Here is a 21031-nt window from a genome sequence, read left to right on the forward strand (position 1 = left end):
GCATTAACAATTCTCGAAAGAGCCTTGGGAATTTGGTTCCCAAACTGGTTCAAGTTAGTGGCAGTTTCACAATATAAGTCCATGATCCAAAGATCAAGTCCTTCGATTCATCAATGTGCAAAATCTGTGTGTGTGAAATGGGCATTGGTGGATGTGCTCAGAGTGTGAATACCAGGTAGGTACATAATAGGGGTATAGGCGATAGGCAAGGCATTTTGCGAGAGGTGTGAAGAGTGGTCATGTATGCAACAGACAATGTGTGTGGGGGCAGAATATATAACAAGGGGAAGACATGGTGGGTAGTCAAAATGTGTAGGAAGGAACTGCAGATGATGGTTTAAACTGAAGATAGACACAAAATTCTGGAGTAACTCAGTGGGACAGGCAGCATCTCTGGAGAGAAGGAATGGGCGACTTTTCGGATTGAGACCCTTCTTCAGACTGGTTAAGGATTAGAGAAATAAGAGATTATAGTAGTCTAATGGGGAGGGTGGATGATGGGCAAATTGGGCCTGCTTGGATGTAAACTGGACAAAGTGTGCATTAGATAGGATGTAAAGTAAGCAGGTTGTGTAACTGATGGGTTGTCTGGTGGGAAGGCAGAGTGGGTGGGTTCATGACCAAATGCGATTGGATCCAACACCAGGCCCCAGAGTTCAATGGATATTCTTTCCATATAAGGCCAATAGCAAAAGTGGGCAGAGTAGTCCCACATCAGTCCCCTATTCATTGGCTATAGCTCTGCCTTCACTACCATAACTCCAAGCAAATTCATCTCCAAACTCATGGACCTCGGGCTCACTGCTCCCCTGTCCAACCCTTGGATCCTTGACTTCCCGACACAATGACTGGTCGTTAAGGGTTGGCGACAAAATATCCTCCATGAAAATTCTCAACATTACTACGTTGGGTGCAATGCTGGGGCACAAGGCTGTGTTTCAGCCCTTTATGATATTCCTTCAACAATCCCGCTCTAACACCTTTTACAAGTTAGCAAATGACGCCACTGTCGGGGGCTGGATCTCCAGTAATGACCAGACAAAGTACAGGAAGTAGAGAGCGAAGTGACCTGGTGACAATACAACAACCTGTCCCACAATGCCAACAAAACAAAGGAGCTAGTTGTCAAAAGATGAACCTCATACAACCCAGTCAGTATCAATAGTGCCAGAGTGAAGGGAGTCAAGAGCTTAAAGTTCAGAGGTGCAAATATCGCCACCAATTTATCTTGGTACAACCGCATTGACGCTATAACTAAGAAAGTACACCAATGCATCAACTTCATCAGTGACTTCATCAGAAGACTAAAGGGCCTGTCCCACTTTCACGACATAATTCACGACCTTTTTTACTCGTGGACATTTTTCGTCAGGCTAGAAAAAATGCCCCGACCCACTTGATGCCATGAGTACCCACGACTAGCATCACGGCCTGCTATGACCTACCTACGACCTCCTACGACCTCGTGATGACCAAGCTGCGAGTATGAGTCAAGGGCAAACTCGGCAGAGGTCGTGAATGTGGGACAGGCCCTTAAGCAAATTCAGCATGTTTCCAATGATTGTTACCACTTCTCCTATCTCGATGTGTCATAGCATGATTTGGTAACTGCCACATCCAAGACCACAAGAAATTGCAGAGAGTTGTGGATGCAGCCCAGTCCATCACACAAACCAGCCTTAACACCATTAACTCTAGTTCCACTTCACATTGAGGTGGGAAAGCAGCCAATGTAACCAAGGACCATTCACCACTCCCAAATTGGTTTTCTTTTGCATAATATTGACTTTTGAAAGTTACTACCAAACCTGGTTCCACCACTCCCTTTTCAAATCACAGGATGTAAGTACATTTCTCCTCATTTCCCAGCATGTTATTACTTCAAATCAATAGCAATTATTTCTCCTTTGATGCTTCATCAAAATAACTTTGAACACGTCCATTAAATCTTACCTTACATTTCTCTGCTACAAGAAGGCCAAACCTAGCTTCTGAAGACTCTTCACAATGGTCTATCAATTCTTGGGCCATTCTACTAAATCTCATCTGCACCTTCTCCAAAAACTTGCCATCATTCATGAATCTACATATAGATTGGGTGAATCAAATTGGCAGGGGTGCTGAGGAAGAGGATTTTTTGGAATGTATGCGGGATAGTTATCTAAATCAACATGTAGAGGAACCAACGAGAGAGCAGGCTATTTTAGACTGGGTATTGAGTAATGAGGAAGGGTTAGTTAGCAGTCTTGTTGTACGTGCCCCCTTGGGCAAGAGTGACCATAATATGGTTGAGTTCTTCATTAGGATGGAGAGTGACATTGTTAATTCAGAAACAATGGTTCTGAACTTAAAGAAAGGTAACTTTGAGGGTATGAGACGTGAATTGGCCAAGATTGACTGGCAATTAATTCTAAAAGGGTTGACGGTGGATATGCAATGGAAGACATTTAAAGACTGCATGGATGAACTACAAAAATTGTTCATCCCAGTTTGGCAAAAGAATAAATCAGGGAAGGTAGTGCATCCGTGGATAACAAGGGAAATCAGGGATAGTATCAAAGCGAAGGATGATGCGTACAAATTAGCCAGAAAAAGTAGCATACCGGAGGACTGGGAGAAATTCAGAGACCAGCAGAGGAGGACAAAGGGCTTAATTAGAAAAGGAAAAATAGATTATGAAAGAAAACTGGCAGGGAACATAAAAACTGACTGCAAAAGTTTTTATAGATATGTGAAAAGAAAGAGATTAGTTAAAACAAATGTAGGTCCCTTGCAGTCAGAAACGGGTGAGTTGATCATGGGGAACAAGGATATGGCGGACCAATTGAATAACTACTTTGGTTCCGTCTTCACTAAGGAAGACATAAATAATCTGCCGGAAATAGCAGGGGACCGCGGGTCAAAGGAGTTGGAGGAATTGAGTGAAATCCAGGTTAGCCGGGAAGTGGTGTTGGGTAAATTAAATGGATTAAAGGCCGATAAATCCCCAGGGCCAGATAGGCTGCATCCCAGAGTACTTAAGGAAGTAGCTCCAGAAATAGTGGATGCATTAGTAATAATCTTTCAAAACTCTTTAGATTCTGGAGTAGTTCCTGAGGATTGGCGGGTAGCAAACATAACCCCACTTTTTAAGAAGGGAGGGAGAGAGAAAACGGGGAATTACAGACCAGTTAGTCTAACATCGGTAGTGGGGAAACTGCTAGAGTCAGTTATTAAAGATGGGATAGCAGCACATTTGGAAAGTGGTGAAATCATTGGACAAAGTCAGCATGGATTTACAAAAGGTAAATCATGTCTGACGAATCTTATAGAATTTTTCGAGGATGTAACTAGTAGCGTGGATAGGGGAGAACCAGTGGATGTGGTGTATCTGGACTTCCAGAAGGCATTCGACAAGGTCCCACATAAGAGATTAGTTTACAAACTTAAAGCACACGGCATTGGGGGTTCAGTATTGATGTGGATAGAGAACTGGCTGGCAAACAGGAAGCAAAGAGTAGGAGTAAACGGGTCCTTTTCACAATGGCAGGCAGTGACTAGTGGGGTACCGCAAGGCTCAGTGCTGGGACCCCAGCTATTTACAATATATATTAATGATCTGGATGAGGGAATTGAAGGCAATATCTCCAAGTTTGCGGATGACACGAAGCTGGGGGGCAGTGTTAGCTGTGAGGAGGATGCTAGGAGACTGCAAGGTGACTTGGATAGGCTGGGTGAGTGGGCAAATGTTTGGCAGATGCAGTATAATGTGGATAAATGTGAGGTTATCCATTTTGGTGGCAAAAACAGGAAAGCAGACTATTATCTAAATGGTGGCCGACTAGGAAAAGGGGAGATGCAGCGAGACCTGGGTGTCATGGTACACCAGTCATTGAAAGTGGGCATGCAGGTGCAGCAGGCAGTGAAGAAAGCGAATGGTATGTTAGCTTTCATAGCAAAAGGATTTGAGTATAGGAGCAGGGAGGTTCTACTGCAGTTGTACAGGGTCTTGGTGAGACCACACCTGGAGTATTGCGTACAGTTTTGGTCTCCAAATCTGAGGAAGGACATTATTGCCATAGAGGGAGTGCAGAGAAGGTTCACCAGACTGATTCCTGGGATGTCAGGACTGTCTTATGAAGAAAGATTGGATAGACTTGGTTTATACTCTCTAGAATTTAGGAGATTGAGAGGGGATCTTATAGAAACTTACAAAATTCTTAAGGGGTTGGACAGGCTAGATGCAGGAAGATTGCTCCCGATGTTGGGGAAGTCCAGGACAAGGGGTCACAGCTTAAGGATAAGGGGGAAATCCTTTAAAACCGAGATGAGAAGAACTTTTTTCACACAGAGAGTGGTGGATCTCTGGAACTCCCTGCCACAGAGGGTAGTCGAGGCCAGTTCATTGGCTATATTTAAGAGGGAGTTAGATGTGGCCCTTGTGGCTAAGGGGATCAGAGGGTATGGAGAGAAGGCAGGTACGGGATACTGAGTTGGGTGATCAGCCATGATCATATTGAATGGCGGTGCAGGCTCGAAGGGCCGAATGGCCTACTCCTGCACCTAATTTCTATGTTTCTATGTTTCTATGAAGTCTGGTTGCTCTCATTGCAATTCAGGGTGGGGCCACAATGGGGATGTTCAACTAGAACGCCTTCAAACTAGAATGCAAGACTAATACAATAGTAGGGCACACAAGCTTTAACCCAAGATAGACACAAAATGCTGGAGTAAATCAGCTGGACAGGCAGCATTTCTGGAGAGAAGGAATGGGTGACGTTTCGGGTCATGATCCAAAAGTCTGAAGAAGGGTTTCAAACCGAAACATCACCCATTCCTTCTCTCCAGATATTCTGCATGTCCCACTGAGTTACTCCAGCATTTTGTGTCTATCTTCAGTTTAAACCAGCATCTGCAGTTCCTTCCAACAATATGCTATAACCCATGCTGGTTTGTGAGGGGAGTCTATGTAATCCCAAATAGTGGGCAAGAAAGCAGCTTTTTGGGATCTGAAGAAGGGTCTGGACCTGAAACATCACCTATTCCTTTTCTCCAGGGATGCTGCCTGACCCACTGAGTTACACCAGCCTTTTATGTCTGTCTTTGGTTTAAAGCAGCATCTGCAGTTCCTCCCTGCACAGCTTTTCGGGGTGATGTTTGAATGAACAGTGTTAGAAAGTGGATTTGAAATGATAGGGTCAGAGGATCTGCTAACAGTCAGAGAAGAAGGCTTTAATGGAGAACTACTTAATGCGCTTACATGAATTTTCCTTCCTGCAATTTAGCAGCGGCATTAACTCATAAAAATAGATGGACTGATTCTGAACAGAGGATGATCACATGAACCCATTAAGCCTCTAGTCATATCTGCAAGCATAAGTCTGATTCTCATGTGTCGAGTCTTGACTCCTAAAATTAATTTTGAGATTATAATATGATTCAAGGAACCATAACAAATGAAATCCTCATGATTACTGGTTAACATTAGATCTTACGGTATGCTTCACAAATTAGATTATTTACTGAACTTTGCCATATTAATCTCCGTGATCTCCTTTATTCCAATGGCAGGCTTCTTTTGTTTATTAGCTTACAGTATATTGTACGGTATTGTCATAGACATCTTGTGATGCATCAGTCAGTTTTTATCCCAAAGGCCCACTAAGAGATAGATATAGATATTCTGAGCACCATTTAGTTGATGGACATATTACTGGACCGCCCATTCTAGAAATCTTGTGCTAGCAGCAGGAATAATAAGGTCCAGAAGTAATTTAATTTTAATTTTATTATATGGGGAATATTTTATTAAAATATATATAATTTTCATTTCATTCGTCTTCCTCTCCGAACTGCCAATGTAAAGGTTAAAATAATCTCTAAAATTCATAATTGCAAGGTAAATTTGTAATTGCTTCTAAAACGTGTTTAATGATGGATTTTATGTGGCATGTTTTGTAATGAGTGACAGCACTCAATCTCTAATTGTTGCCCATCCTTATCCGACTACCAATTATCTTCCTGCATGTTTTATTTTGCAGGAAGCTTATTGACTTTAAGAGATTTTTCTTCATTTGTGACTGCAGCTTCCCTTCTAATGTGTTTGCTCATCACAATATGTATAGTAAGGAAGACCGCAGAGTGATCAACAGGCAGTGAGATGACAATTGCATTGAGGCGTAACTCGTTTCAATACATTGACGTTTTGATGATGCCTGCTACCACCAGTAATCAACACAATTCTCCCTCACACTTCAACCAGCGATCAATATCGCCCCATGAATTATTTTGCTTCATCTATCTCCATTGGCTCCTTTGGCCACATTGCTGATCAAATCTCTCCAGTCCGTGACTACCATCAGCAGTAAATGGTTGTTAAAATAAAATGCTAACACTGGCAAATAAGAACCCAACAGATAAAACACTAAATACTGTGACACTTAAAGCTAAATTCTGATTTCTTCAGCAAGTGATTTTTATCACAACAATCACCCTTGCAAAACCAAAGAGCATTCAAAAGATCAATTGTTAGAACAAGGGTTTTGGCCCAAAACATCACGTATTCCTTTTTTTCAGAGATGTTGTCTGTCCCACTGAGTTACTCCAGCATTTTGTGTCTATCTACTGTTTAAACCAGCATCTGCAGTTCCTTCCTACACAAGTGTTATTGTTTATTAGCTTACAATGTATTATATGGTATTGTTATGGACGTCTCATGATGCATTAGTCAGTAATTTGATATTGAATGATTAACGCAGGCACTTCAAACCCCTTTAGAGTCCTAACCATCCTTTGGTTTTCTTTATGGAATAAAAAAGTGGGGAATAACAACAAGTTGTGCAGATTTTTGGAGTAACCCGGGTTCAATTTGGAGTAACTTTCGTTGTATTGTCAGTGTCTGAATCAAGGCCACAGTTGCAGAGGAATGTTTTCCCTCAACTGATGCAAAATTCTAATAGATGTGGATGGGAACGGCCACAGACATATGGAACATAAGCATAAACATAACTCAGAGCGTTCACGGTGGCACAGCGGTGGAGTTGCTGCCTTACAGCGAATGCAGCGCCGGACACCCGGGTTCGATCCCGACTACGGGCGCTGTCTGTACTGAGTTTGTCTGTTCTCCCCATGACCTGCGTGGATTTTCTCAGAGATCTTCGGTTTCCTCCCACACTCCAAAGACGTACTGGTTTGTAGGTTAATTGGCTTGGTAAATGTAAAAATTGTCCCTAGTGGGTGGAGGATAGTGTTAATGTGCGGGGATCGCTGGTCAGCGCAGACCTGGTGGGCCGAAGGGCCTGTTGCCATGCCATATCTCTATACTAAACTAATAATAATGCTCCAACGTGAACACAATCCGTAACATTATAAGGCTGTAAAACTATATTCTGCACTATTATTTTTTTCTTTATACTAACCACCTGTTGTAATTGTGTATTATACCCATGTACAGTGCAATCTGACTCGATAGCATGCAAACAAAATTTGTCATTGTATCTCAGCCCTCGTGAAAATAATAAACCAATAACTATATCCTGACACCAATGACACCAATGATACCTGTTGCATCAATGAAGCGCAGACGCACAGGACTGAAAAGGCTCCAAGCATACAAATCTTGAGCAATACATGGTATTTGGCTCAGGGTATAAATATTTTAGAAGTGTTTGCACTACTTTGACAGATCAAAGACAGCTGAGAGATTCTGTGGTTTGGAATAAAATTGATATTATAACCAAAGAGGAACAAAACAGAGACAGACAGATAAAGGCAAAAAAATCAAAGCATTGCACATCCTGGAAATCTGAAATCAGGAAAAAAAGAACCTACTCAAAATACTCTGCAAGTTAGGCAGCATTGATAGAAGAAAAAAATACAAAATTAAAATTTCAGATCAATGGCCATTCTGAAGAAGTCTGAAGAAGGGTTTCGGCCCGAAACATTGCCTATTTCCTTCGCTCCATAGATGCTGTTGCACCCGCTGAGTTTCTCCAGCATTTTTGTCTACCTTCGATTTTCCAGCATCTGCAGTTCCTTCTTAAGAACCTTTACTGCATTGTATGTTGCTATTCATCATCATCATCATCGGCGGTCACTCGAAACGAGTCTGACTGTCCTCTCCTCTCCACAGGGTCGTCTACTTGTGGGTCTGCAGATGTCTGTCGAGGCTGATCCGCGATCCACACACCTTGGTGCAACGTGGGCAGTGGAGACTGGCGGTGGTTGGTAGTCGTCGAGCCCCCTTCTCTCTCTCCTTACGGTGCTGTCACTTTGTCTCTGCGACACGGCGTTGTTCCATTTCGTCAGGTGCAGCTCCTTCCTGCACGGATTTCCTCCAGGAGCGCCTGTCTAGTGCAAAGTGCTCCCAGTTGCTTGATGTGATATGGAATTTCTTCAGACTGCTCTTGATGTTGTCCTTGAAGCGTTTCTTTGGCCCGCCGGGGGCTTGTCGTCCTTCCTTTAACTATTATATGTTGCTATTATATGAGCCAGTACAGGCAAAGCATTATAAAGAATCTGATCATTATGTGAGTGCTGATTTTTATAAGCTGATAATCAACTAGCAGTTTGGATTTAAAGAAAGTTTCTGCAAGATCAAAATATTGCCATTTCCAAACAACTATTTCTTGATCATGAGCTCTCACCGTGAGGGCACTATGACTTAATGAGACCAATTGAATGTTTTATTTTGCATGATACAAAACTGATACAATTAAGATTTTTCCTTTAGATCTCTTACACTTCTTTATCTCTGTAACTCCCTCACCCCTGACACTCAGTCTGAAGAAGGGTCTCGACCTGAAACGTCACCCAGAGATCCAGCGATCTGGATCTTCTATCCAGAGATGCTGCCTGGCCCGCTGAGTTACTCCAGCATTTTGTGTCTATCTGAAGGTTTTATATGTAAATGACTGGGATACAAACATGGGATGGGGAAGTAGATGGGAGAGAAGGGAGGTGTTGTCTTGGCTGGGATTGATGAGAAGTGTGGGGAAAATACTGATTAAAAAAACACATAGGATTAATATTTCAACTGTTACTATGCAGGCAGTTGCAATCACCAGGAAAATCAATAAAGGAGAATTCAAGCATCCACAAAATGAATGTAAAAGGAGGGACACCAGACTGTCTAAAAGGCCTTGCTTGTTTGCATATTCTGTTGTGCAGCAGCAAACAAGAATGTAATTGTCCTATCTGGGGCATATAAAACACTCTTGACTCTTGACATGGATAGGATAGGTTTAGAAGGATATGGACCAAACGCAGGCAGGTTAGACAAGTGTAGATGGAGTATTGTGGTCTCGTGGGAAAGTTGGGCCAAGGCACTTGTTTCCATGCTGTATGGAACACAGGATAATGTTGTGGATTGAAACAAGCTGGAGAAGTCGTGCTGTTCAACCTTGGAAGAAACGACTGAGAATGAGCCTGATATGAGCAGACGACCTGGAGAAGGTAAACGTGGACCGTAGCTTCATGTTGAACCAGGCGAGCTGGAGGTCACAACCTCACGCTGCAGAGGGAATCATTCATGACTGATAGGAACATAATTCCAAGAAAGGTCAGTGGCTGGAATGAATCTTAGAATCTTAGATATCGACCTTTCGTCGTTTATGAAATCACTCCAAAGTAGCCAAGAAAGTTTTGGGAGTCAGCAGGTCAATGTGAGGTGAATGCTCCCATCTGTATTATGCCTCCCAGGTTGTAAGTACCAAGGACATGGTCAAGCTTGAGAGATGTGTGGTGTTTGATCAGCCAGGAGCTTTCAGTGATGGACATGCTGTCAGCTAAAGCCTGGGTGACTTCACTGGGCTGCAGGATCAGGCCAAGCCGGTGAATTTGAGCCTGACACGTTTACCATTTAATCCGAGTATCATAACGTGACTACACTGGACCAGCCATTCTCTAAAACTTAGTCTGTACAGGACCAAACACCAAACAAGTTTAACACAAAAAGCTGGTGTAACTCAACGAGTCAGTCAGCATTTATGGAGAAAAGGATTAGGTGACGCTTCAGATCGAGACCATTCGTCTGAAGAAGGGTCTCGAACCAACATATCACCTATTCTTTCTCTCCAGAGATGTTGTCTGACCTGCTGAGTTACCCCAGCTTTTTGTGTCGATCTTCAGTTTAAATCAGCATTTGCAGTTCCTTCCCACATGTCAAACACTAAATCCCTGTCCCTCTCCCTGTTCTAATTCTGACCCCCAAAGGCTGACTGAGACGTGCCATTCTCAGCTTCAATGGATGCAGTGACTATTGCCAGGTAGTGTATAGAATTTGAAGTTCTCCGTTTAAGAGTTAAAGTACCGAGGGCCAGTGCATCAGAGAAAAGGGTAGGCACGAGTCTATAAACTTTAACCAAATTTAGTAAATAGACCAATCTTAAATTGTCAACCTGGTATCCTTACTGTTGCTTATCCTTCTGCCAAAACTCTGAGAACAGACTAAATGCTTTAAGGGAGTTTGCTATTTTCAAGTAGCTTGCTGCTCTTTGTCATATCACAACTGACTACATGTGCCGGAAGGAACTGCAGATGCTGGTTTACACTGTCGATAAATCTCATAAAACACTTTGAAGTGTAGACACAAAATGCTGGAGTAATTCAGCGGGACAGGCAGCATCTCTGGAGAGAAGGAATGGGTGATGCTTCGGGTCGAGCCCCTTCTTCCGACTGCAAACATGGGATGGGGAAGTAGATGGGAGAGAGGGTAAGTGTTGTCTTGGCTTCCGACTGAAGAAGGGTCTCGCCCCGAAACGTCATCCATTCCTTCTCTTTAGAGATGCTGCCTGTCCCGCTGAGTTACTCCAGCATTTTGTGTCTACCTACAATTTAAACCAGCATCTGCAGTTCTTTCCTATCGCAGACACTATGGAGATACGCAGTTGGCTGTGAAGCACGTTGGGTAATCTGAGGGCCATAAGGATGCGATATGATTGCGAGTGTGTTTCCTTGCAATTTAAATCTCCGGTTGCAACATTTTCTGGACATCATTGCTCGGGTCCACATGTCCTGTAGCCCCCAGGGAGGTTCTTCACTGAGAAAAGCATTTATTCATCCGATCAGCCATGATGGAATTGCAGAGAGGATGCGATGGGCTGAATGGCCTAATTCTGCCCCTGGGCCTTATGGTTTTATTCCACAGATGAGTGGAGCAATGGGGCTTCCAGATAATAACGTAATAAAAACACCCCGCAGATCATAACAAGTATTGGAGAAGATTAGCACAAGCAGACTTTGAAAATAACACTAACCTATTAAAACCTGCAGAGAGAGCAACACTTTCCATGGGGAAGCTATCATTCTAGAATCTAGTTTGTGAAGGTTATATCTTACTTGACTTATACACAGCTCCAGCAGTAGTGTGCAGAAAGAAAAGGTAGAGAAGGTAAAAGATGTACTTACCCGTCGAACATCTTTGCCAAATGTTTCACTGTAACTGGTGCCAAGGATTTCAAAATGAATGTTGGGGTTAGACACACCATTCACAAAAGCCAGGGTTCCAGTCAGACCAGTAATTTGACCCTAGAGGGAAGCGGAGGATACAATAAGTCATGAATAAAGATACAACGGGGCTGTAGATACTGCAATCTGGAGTTAAAATAACAAACTACTGGAGGAACGCTGCAGGTCGGGATGATGTATAGAGTCAGATGGATGGACAAGGTTTCGGACCAAGCCCATGCAGCAGGAGAACATTTTCATGAATGAATATATCAAACTTCATACCGTTTCCACTCCACCCACCAGAAGACCATCATTCAGTGCGCTGAGCTTCACCTGTCGATACAACTTATAAGCCTTAAATAAGTCTGAGTCATCTTCCTCAGAGGGAAGATGATAATGGCAAATTTAATGCACTGCTATGAGTCATGTAACTCCACTCAATCAAAATTGTTTTATAATCGCTCTTTGTGTGCAGAATCTCAATGAACAAAACCATTCTATATTACAATATGTAATCCAATTGATTGAATCAAATCCATCCGTTTGGGTCCATGGAGAGAGAGGCCAATACCATGGGATTACTCCAGGATTGTTCTATTAAAGGGCTAGCAGAGACTGGTAAGAAGGGTCTCGACCCAAAACGTCACCCATTCCTTCTCTCCAGGGATGCTGCCTGTCCCGCTGAGTTACTCCAGCATTTTGTGTCTACCAAGATACTGGTAAAAGCTCTCTTAGAAACATAGAAACATAGATAATAGGTGCAGGAGTAGGCCATTCGGTCCTTCAAGCCTGCACCACCATTCAATATGATCATGGCTGATCATCCAACTCAGTATCCTGTACCTGCCTTCTCTCCATACCCCCTGATCCCTTTAGCCACGAGGGCCACATCTAACTCCCTCTTAAATATAGCCAATGAACTGGCCTCAACTACTTTCTGTGGCAGAGAATTCGAGATTCACCACTCTCTGTGTGAAAAATGTTTTCCTCATCTCGGTCCTAAAAGATTTCCCCCTTATCCTTAAACTGTGACCCCTTGTTCTGGACTTCCCCAACATCAGGAACAATCTTCCTGCATCTAGCCTGTCCAACCCCTTAAGAATGTTGTAAGTTCCTGCACTGCTCTTCCTGCACTGTAAGCCTTTAGCCTGAGTTTCAGTGCAGAATTTAATTTTAAGCAGGCTCAAAAGACCGGATAGATCCACTCACTTCCTATTACATGAAGTATAATAAGCTAAACCATTTCCCTCAAGCACCCTTTCTAAACAATACATTGCACCCTAGACAGCTTTTTTTCTCTTAACCTATAACACCAAAACAGGGTATCCAGTTACTTATCTAAGTATCACTTCAGAACCTGGTTAGGCGTACATTAGTTGCGTTGTATCCCAAGATTACAGCATTGGTTGTACTTGGAAGCAATTCACCGACTGTAAGTTGCTACAAGATAACCTGAGGTCATAAAAACAAGCCTAACGTATGATGATCCTTTGACGGCACTGGGCCTGTACTCGCTCGAGTTTAGGACGAGGGGGAGACCTCATTGAAACTTAACAAACATGAAAGGCCTGGATAGAGTGGATGTGGAGAGGATGTGTCCACGAGTGGGAGAGTCAAGGACCAGAGGCAACAGCCTCACAATAAAAGGACAGACCTTAAGAAAGGAGATGAGGAGGAATTTCTTTAGTCAGAGGGTGGTGAATCTGTGGAATTCATTGCCACTGAAGACTGTGGAGGCCAAGTCAATGCATATTTTTTTTAAATGGAGATTAATAGGTTCTTGATTGGTATGGGTGTCAGGTGTTATGGGGAGAAGGCAGGAGAATGGGGTTGAGAGGGTAAGCTAGGTCAGCCATGATTAAATGGTGGAGTAGACTAATGGGCCGAATGGCCTAATTCTGCTACTAATACTTATAAATGCAAACCTTTCACTAACTCTTTTCCATTCCCATCATAACAATTGATCCATATCAAATATAAGGGCAGTGACTTGAAACATTAAATCTGTTTCTCCCTTTTCACAGATGTTGCCTTTAACTTGCTGAATATTTTAAAGATGTCAAGAATAAAAAATGTTTTATTGACATTTTGGTGAGAATGTCATTGTTCCTTTTCCAAATTCTTCTGTGTCTGCAACATTATGCCTTGGCCTCATTGGTATACTTTGCTTTCTAAGATTTATTTCTAGAATGATGGTTGGTTAATCTGGAATAATATGGGCAGCACAGTGGCGCATCTGTTGGAACTGCTGCCCCACAGTGCCAGAGACCTGGCTTCGAGATTGACTTTGGGCACTGTGTGTCGGTGTGGAGTTTGCACGTTCTCCCGGTAACCCGATGGGCTTCCTCTGGGTATTCCGGCTTTTCCTCCCACATCCCAAAGACATGCGGGTTTGTAGGTTAATTGTCCTCTGTAAAAATAACATTGCCCCAAACTTGACGGGAGTTGAGGTGAAAGTGGGATAACACAGAACTAATATGAATGGGTGTTCGATGGTCAACGTAGACATAATGGGCAGCATGGTATTATACCAAACCAAATCTAAACAAATTGGTCCATTCACAAATCTTTGAGCAATTAAACACTAGTCTTGATATTAAAACCTCTTGCAATTTTGTACATTTGTGAATTTTCCATCAGCTAATTGCAGGTTGCCTATGACTCAACATCACTGCAGTAAATAGATTTGATTTTATATATTTGATCCCATCTATCAGAACCTTTTTTTCCCCCCAAAGTGAATGTGATGGTATGTTAGCTATTGGTGGATTGGACACTGGGATGCAAGTTAGACAATAGACAATAGACAATAGGTGCAGGAGTAGGCCATTCGGCCCTTTGAGCCATTCAATGTGATCATGGCTGATCATCCACAATCAGTATCCCATTCCTGCCTTCTCCCCATATCCCCTGACTCCGCTATCTTTAAGAGCCCTATCAAGCTCTCTCTTGAAAGTGTCCAGATAACCAGCCTCCACCACCCTCTGAGGCAGAGAATTCCACAGACTCACAACTCTCTGTGTCCATATCATTTGTGTCATGGTTTGGGCGGTGAGCATCTAAGTATAGGAATTTTCTACACATTGGACCTCAGATGCAAACAATAAATTCTGATTCTTCCATGGCTGAAACATGACTTGGCACTGGATGGCAAACTATTTGCATAATCATGAGGTAATAACGGCTCCAAAATGCCTGCCACCCGACCATCTGTGATCACACATAAAATCTGTCATTTGCAGTCTGATTTGTCTTCCAAAAGCTGTTGTACTTGTGAAAGAGTCACACACATTACTAGATTTTAAAGGTTAAACGCTTGTCTTCATTTGACTCCACAATCCTGGACATCGGATACCAATCACTGAAGCTTGCCATTCCAATTTCCCAGAAGTTCCTGTCTCTTATTCCGCTCCCAAAACTCTGCCCATTAATCCATAATTGGGATTAGCAAGAGGGCAGCCTGGTGGCGCAGTGGTAGAGTTGCTGTTTTACAGCGCTTGCAGTGCTGGAGACCCGGGTTCAATTCTGACTACGGGTGCTGTCTGTACGGAGTTTGCACGTTCTCCCCGTGACCGCGTCTGTTTTCTCCGAGATCTTCAGTTTCCTCCCACACTCCAAAGACGAACAGGTTTGTGGGTGAATTGGCTTGGTATAAGTAAATTGTCCCTAGTGTGTATAAGATAGTTAATGTGCAGGGATCGCTGGTCGGTGCAGACTCAGTGGGCTGAAGGACCGTGCTGTATCTCCAAAAAAAACTAAAAAAATTTGGGTGAAGATGATCAAAACTGTGCACCATCCTCTGTGGGCTGATTTTTAAACACATTTCATTTATCAGCCTCCAAAGTTTCAATGCCTTTCACTCTTACTGTGTAAACACACACCTTAAGGTAAAGAACAGCAATGAATTCTGCTGCTTGACCATTTTAGAATCATATGGAAGCTAGAAAAAAGATGAAACTTGACAACTCATCTCACAGGCTGATTACTGGCTTCAAAATAGACAAGCATCCCTCGCAACAGAGAGTCTTTGGTTGTTTTTGAGATTTTAAACAGGTCATCGCGCAATTAACGACTGGTTAATTCTCAGGCTTCATCAGACCCATTTTCGAAGTAGTGCTGAGATTCTGTCCTATGCACAAAGTGCTGGAGTAACTCAGCAGGTCAGGCACCATCTCTGCAGTGCATGGGTGAGCAATGTTTTGGGTCGGGTCCCTTCGGGGGATTCTGTGATTTCATTTCCCCTGCACTAGGGTTTCCACGCTCAAGAAGCAAAGTGCTTTTTATCATTAGCATGCACCACACACTAGGATTTAGCTGGAGGCCCTACAGTATGTTTTCAGTGCCTATATACCCCAGGCAAGATTCAGTGGCGATGAGTGTGGAATCAGGATGGACCAAAGGAAGATGCTGATGGAATGGGGAGGGGAAAACAAGAGGGAAGTTGATATAAATGGAATAAATAGAGGAGCAGGAAGAGCTTAGCATGACATTTACTTGTCTGTAGAAGGGTCTCGACTCGAAACGTCACCCATTCCTTCTCTCCAGGGATGCTGCCTGTCCCGCTGAGTAACTCCAGCATTTTGTGTCTATCTTTGGTTTAAACCAGCATCTGATGTTCCCTGCTACACAGGTTATTTTTCTGGTAGTTAAATACAAGGAAAAGAAACTGGGATTCATAACTCTCATGATGGGACCATTCAATAGGCGACTTGGAATGTCTCTGGATATCCTGATAGCCAGCCAGAAGGGTCTCCACCCGAAACATCATCTATTCCTTCTATCCAGAGACGCTGCCTGACCTGCTGAGTTACTCCAGCTTATTGTGTCTCTCTCCTAACCACTGTCTATATCGAACACTCTCACCTTTTCAGCTTCACTTACATTTCGAATGGTGTCCAGCATGGATCTCCCTCCATTCCAAGACTTTGTGGACTTCCTCATGCAGTTCAGACTTGCCATGCTGTGCCACTTGCGGTCCTCTAGTTTTTTGTGGAAGGCTCCAGCCAACAATAGAATACTATCGTAGAGGTACATGTTGGAAATCTGCAGTACAAAGGCAATGCAATACAATTACTCAGCTACATCTAATTTGAGCCTTTCCTCATCTAAATGGATCCTCTTTTGATGCTTGTTGGTCAGAAGCAGCAATAACAGCACTGGAACTCTTTTGCACATTTGAATGATTGTCTTGTCCCACCATTCATCTTCTCAGCTTCCTGGGTCCATACTGCTCTGCAGTCAGGTGATAAACTATAGTCGAGGCACAAAACCATGCGGTTGCAGGAATCTAGAGGAAACACAAAGTGTCGGAGGAACTAAAGAGGACATGCAGCATTTGTGGACGGGACGGACAGCCGAAGAAGTCTGAAGAAGGGTCTTGACCTGGAACGTCCTGAGTCCATTCCCTCCACAGATGCTGCCTGACCTGCTGAGTTCCGCCATCATGCTGTGTTTTGTGACCAAACGCTTATTCTATTTGTTGGGAGCCAAAAATAGGCTGCTCAATACCCTGTCTCACACCTGAGGTACCAGCATAATTTCTTCATTAATCACACAGTTAGAGACCGATAATGGTTGAGTGAGCTGTGATTATGAATCAATACTTGCAAATTACAGTTATAGAACTATATAACCACCCTTCCACAACCCTTTTTAACCATGTCACCATTCATAACCTCTGAGCTGAAGTTAGCATACAAGGTCATTGGTTTGGATCATAACATTGGCCTTCATCAGTCAGAGTATTGAATATAGAATTTGGGAGGTCATGTTGCAGTTATATAAGACAGTGGTGAGGCTGCATTTGGAGTATTGTGTTCAATTCCGGACACCACGTTGCTGGGAAGACGTTGGCAAGCTGGAAAGGGTGCAGAGAAGATTGACAAGGATGTTGCCAGGCCTCGAGGGCCTGAGCTATAGGGAGTGGTTGAGCAGGTTGGGACTCTATTCCTTGGAGCACAGGAGGCTGAGGGGTGATCTTATCGAGATATACAAAATCATGAGAGGAATAGATCGGGTATTTAGACAGAGTCTCTTGCCCAGAGTAGGGGAATCGAGAACAAGGGTACATAGGATTAAGGTGTGGGGGGAAAGATTTAATAGGAACCTGAGGCCAACGGCCAGCCCCAGGAGCAGCCACAGACGTCGGATGGGGGCCTAGTACCGTGAAGGCCACGGACAGGTCCAGACAAAGGGTGGTGGGTGTATGGAATGAGCTGCCGGAGGAGGTAGTTGAGGCACTCACTCACAACCCAACCTGATTGTTCTGTGGCTGCAGAACTAGAGATGCCTTCGGCTTATCCAAGCCTAGTGCTGGGACCACAACTGAGGGAAGTCGCTTTATTTTATTGACCAGCTTTATCTCTTCAGGTGAAGATAGATACAAAAAGCTGGAGTAACTCAGTGGGACAGGCAGCATCTCTGGAGACCTGAAACATTTAGACAAGTACATGGATAGGACAGGACTAGAGGGAAATGGGCTAAATGCAGGAAGGTGGGACTAGTGTAGATGGGTCATGTTGGTTGGTGTGGGCAAGTTGGGCTGAAGGGCCTATTTCCATGCTGTATAATTCTATGACTCTCTGACTTTATAAGAAGCGTTGAACTAATGGCAGGAAACCAGACGCCTCACACATCCACAGCAACGTTTCCAGGACGGTTAGCTCTGAGCGATTCCGGTGATCAGGTCAAGTGAGAATCCTTTGATCAGATGCAAGTGGATCACCTTTTCCACAAGATCAGAGAAAGGCTTATTTGCACAAAGTCAAGAGAAAAGGTTTCTGACAGATGAGGTGAAGTGGCGGGCGAGGAAACGAGTCTGAGAGAAGCTTTCATTACCCTCATCCATACACATCAATAAATGAACCGGCACTGTTGACTGACATTAGGTGACAGAGAAACTAGATGCCTATCACCCACCTGTCAACCTGTTCATTGAAATCACACGGTGCAAATGTGTGCTTGTCTCTTATCAAAGGACACAGCATCTTATTCTTCAAATAAAAGAGGATGCAATGACAGGTGTTACCTGCATTTAAATGTTAACTGGACAGAGTGCAGTAAGCATTTATTGAGGACCAGCAAATTACACAATTAGAGATACCTCTAAAGAAAGATGGCGCTGATTTCCCAGGACTACGCAAGGAAAATCACCGCATCCCAGGGCACTCTGCACATGCACAGCTTTTCAAGTCAAATCAATCCATTTCGGAAATTCACCCAAGACATTCACATCACAAATTGTTCTTGCAAATTTCTGCCTCAGACACAGTCATAGAATCTCACAGCACCGGCTTTTCACCCCCAACTCCTCCATGTAGACCAAAGTGCCCATCCAAGCTCATTCCATTTGTCCTATCCATGTACACGTCTAAATATTGTTATTAATCCTGCCTCCAACTTCCGATGGTAGCTCATTCCATTTATCCACCATCCTTTGTGTGAAAAAGCTTCAAGTTCCTATTGAATCCTTCCCCTCTCACCTTAACCCTATTCCCTCTAGTTCTTGATTTTCCTATTATTGGAAATAGACTATGTGCATTCACACTATCAATGTCCCTCATTATTTTATATACTACTTTAATATTATTCCCGTCTCCTATGCTCCAAGGAATAAAGTCCTAGCCTGCCCAACCTCTCCTGATAACTTGGGTCCTTGAAGTCTGGCAACATACTCGTAAATCTTCCCTGTCCTCTTTCCAGCTTCCACCAGGATGTGCATGGAATGATGCTATTCCTGGTGTAACATTTGTCGAAACTGCTACAGGCAAAGAAAGTATCATGTTGATCCAAAATTCACTCACAACCCAACCCGATGGTTCTGTGGCTGCAGGACTAGAGATTCCTTCGGCTTATCCAAGCCTAGTGCTGGGACCACAGCCGACGAAAGTCGCTTTATTTTATTGACCAGCTTTATCTCTTCAGGTGAAGATAGATACAAAAAGCTGGAGGAACTCAGCGGGACAGGCAGCATTTCTGGAGAGAAGGTATGGGTGATGTTTTGGGTCACGACTCTTCTTCAGACCTCTTCAGTCACCCATTCCCAACAGTGTGATGAAGGGTCTCGACCCGAAACATCACCTATTCCTTTTCTCCAGAGATGCTGCCTGACCCGTTGAATTACTCCAGCATTTATTGTCTATCTTTGGTGTAAACCAACATCTGCAGTTCCTTCTTACACAACAAAGCTCATCCCCCCATCCATTGATCATCCAAACCCCTAAAACCCATCGATCATTGACACACTCCAACTCATTGATGGCCAGGACTCCCTCCCTCTCTCATTGATCAATAAGTTAGAGAGAGAAAGAGAGATTCGTGTTTTATTGTCATATATCCCAGATAGAACAATGAAATTCTTACTTGCAGCAGCACAACAGAATTACATTGTAATATGTAAACATATTGTAAACAATATAATGAGAGAGGAAATAAATATCAGTCTGTGTATATATGCAAGCACATGCAAGTTAAGAGTGTGTGAGTGTGTGTGTGAGTGTGTGTGTGAGAGTGCGTGTACGTGTGCATGAGTGTGTGTGTGAGTGTGTGTGTGAGTGTGTGTGTGAGTGTGAGTTTATGTGTGTGAGTGGGTTTGTGAGTGTGTGAGTGTGTGTGTGAGAATGCGTGTACGTGTGCATGAGTATGTGTGTGAGTGTGTGTGTGAGTGTGTGTGTGAGCGTGTGAGTGTGTGAGTGTGTGTGTGAGAGTGCGTGTACGTGTGCATGAGTATGTGTGTGAGTGTGTGTGTGAGTGTGTGTGTGAGTGTGTGTGTGAGTGTGTGAGTGTGTGTGTGAGAGTGCGTGTACGTGTGCATGAGTATGTGTGTGAGTGTGTGTGTGAGTGTGAGTTTATGTGTGTGAGTGTGTGTGTGAGTGTGAGTTTATGTGTGTGTCTGTTGGTTGGTCTGCAAATGTAAATTTGAGTGAGCATAGACATCTTCTTCTGTCTGTCGTGTGTCTTTTAGACCTGCAGCTCCGTTGAGGCGAGCCAAGCCAACGTGTCATCGTCCAGGTCAATCAGACCTCGTTCACCATTCGGTGGCCGGTGTTTGGGGCAACTGGTGACTATGTGCTCCACTGTCTGTGTTGGGTCTCCACAGCGTAGACATGTGGAAGAGTGATAATGTGCGCAAAATGCCTTTCCAAAAGTTTGACTTCCAATCCACTTGGAGTGTCTGCTCTCTTAAATAAGTCAGATCCTTTTTACTTCCCAGTACCCTTTAGTAAAGCTGTGCGAAATTCTCCTTCCACGCAGAGGGAGGATTATCTTCTGAAAACAGAGCTCTGCTTCACGATCAGCCCAAAGGGTTAAGACCCGAACCTTTCCACCAGCATTAGAGAAACAAACCTTCAACCTAGCTGAGCATCGGGACTCAGTTTAAAAATGTATTATCAAAATCCCCTTTGAATAATGAAACAGATGATGAATGTTTAATTTAACATTAAAGAAGTTTCTCCATATCTCGGTTCTTGATACTAAACTTCTGTCCCGATTGGTAATATCTTCATTTAAAAATATCAGTCACCCTCTATGTGACAGATGCTGCCAGCTTCTCTTATGACAGACATTGTCACTATTTCACCTGATTTATGCTGTTACTTTTCCA

The 21031-nt window shown here is 43.4% G+C and overlaps 1 protein-coding gene across 1 annotated transcript in view; it reads right to left on the reverse strand.

Moving 5' to 3' along the window:
• Positions 1–21031, reverse strand: part of grid1 (glutamate ionotropic receptor delta type subunit 1) — a 571973-nt gene that overhangs the window by 94586 nt on the left and 456356 nt on the right. Inside the window, exons 7-8 of the mRNA XM_033012761.1 lie at positions 16309–16470; positions 11386–11505 (exon numbers count right to left, since the gene is read on the reverse strand). Of these exons, the coding sequence (XP_032868652.1) occupies positions 11386–11505; positions 16309–16470 (282 nt within the window). The remainder of the gene's footprint in view (positions 1–11385; positions 11506–16308; positions 16471–21031) is intronic.

This window comes from Amblyraja radiata, chromosome 37 (genome assembly GCF_010909765.2).
Source record: "Amblyraja radiata isolate CabotCenter1 chromosome 37, sAmbRad1.1.pri, whole genome shotgun sequence".
In the NCBI taxonomy this organism is placed as follows: Eukaryota; Metazoa; Chordata; class Chondrichthyes; order Rajiformes; family Rajidae; genus Amblyraja; species Amblyraja radiata.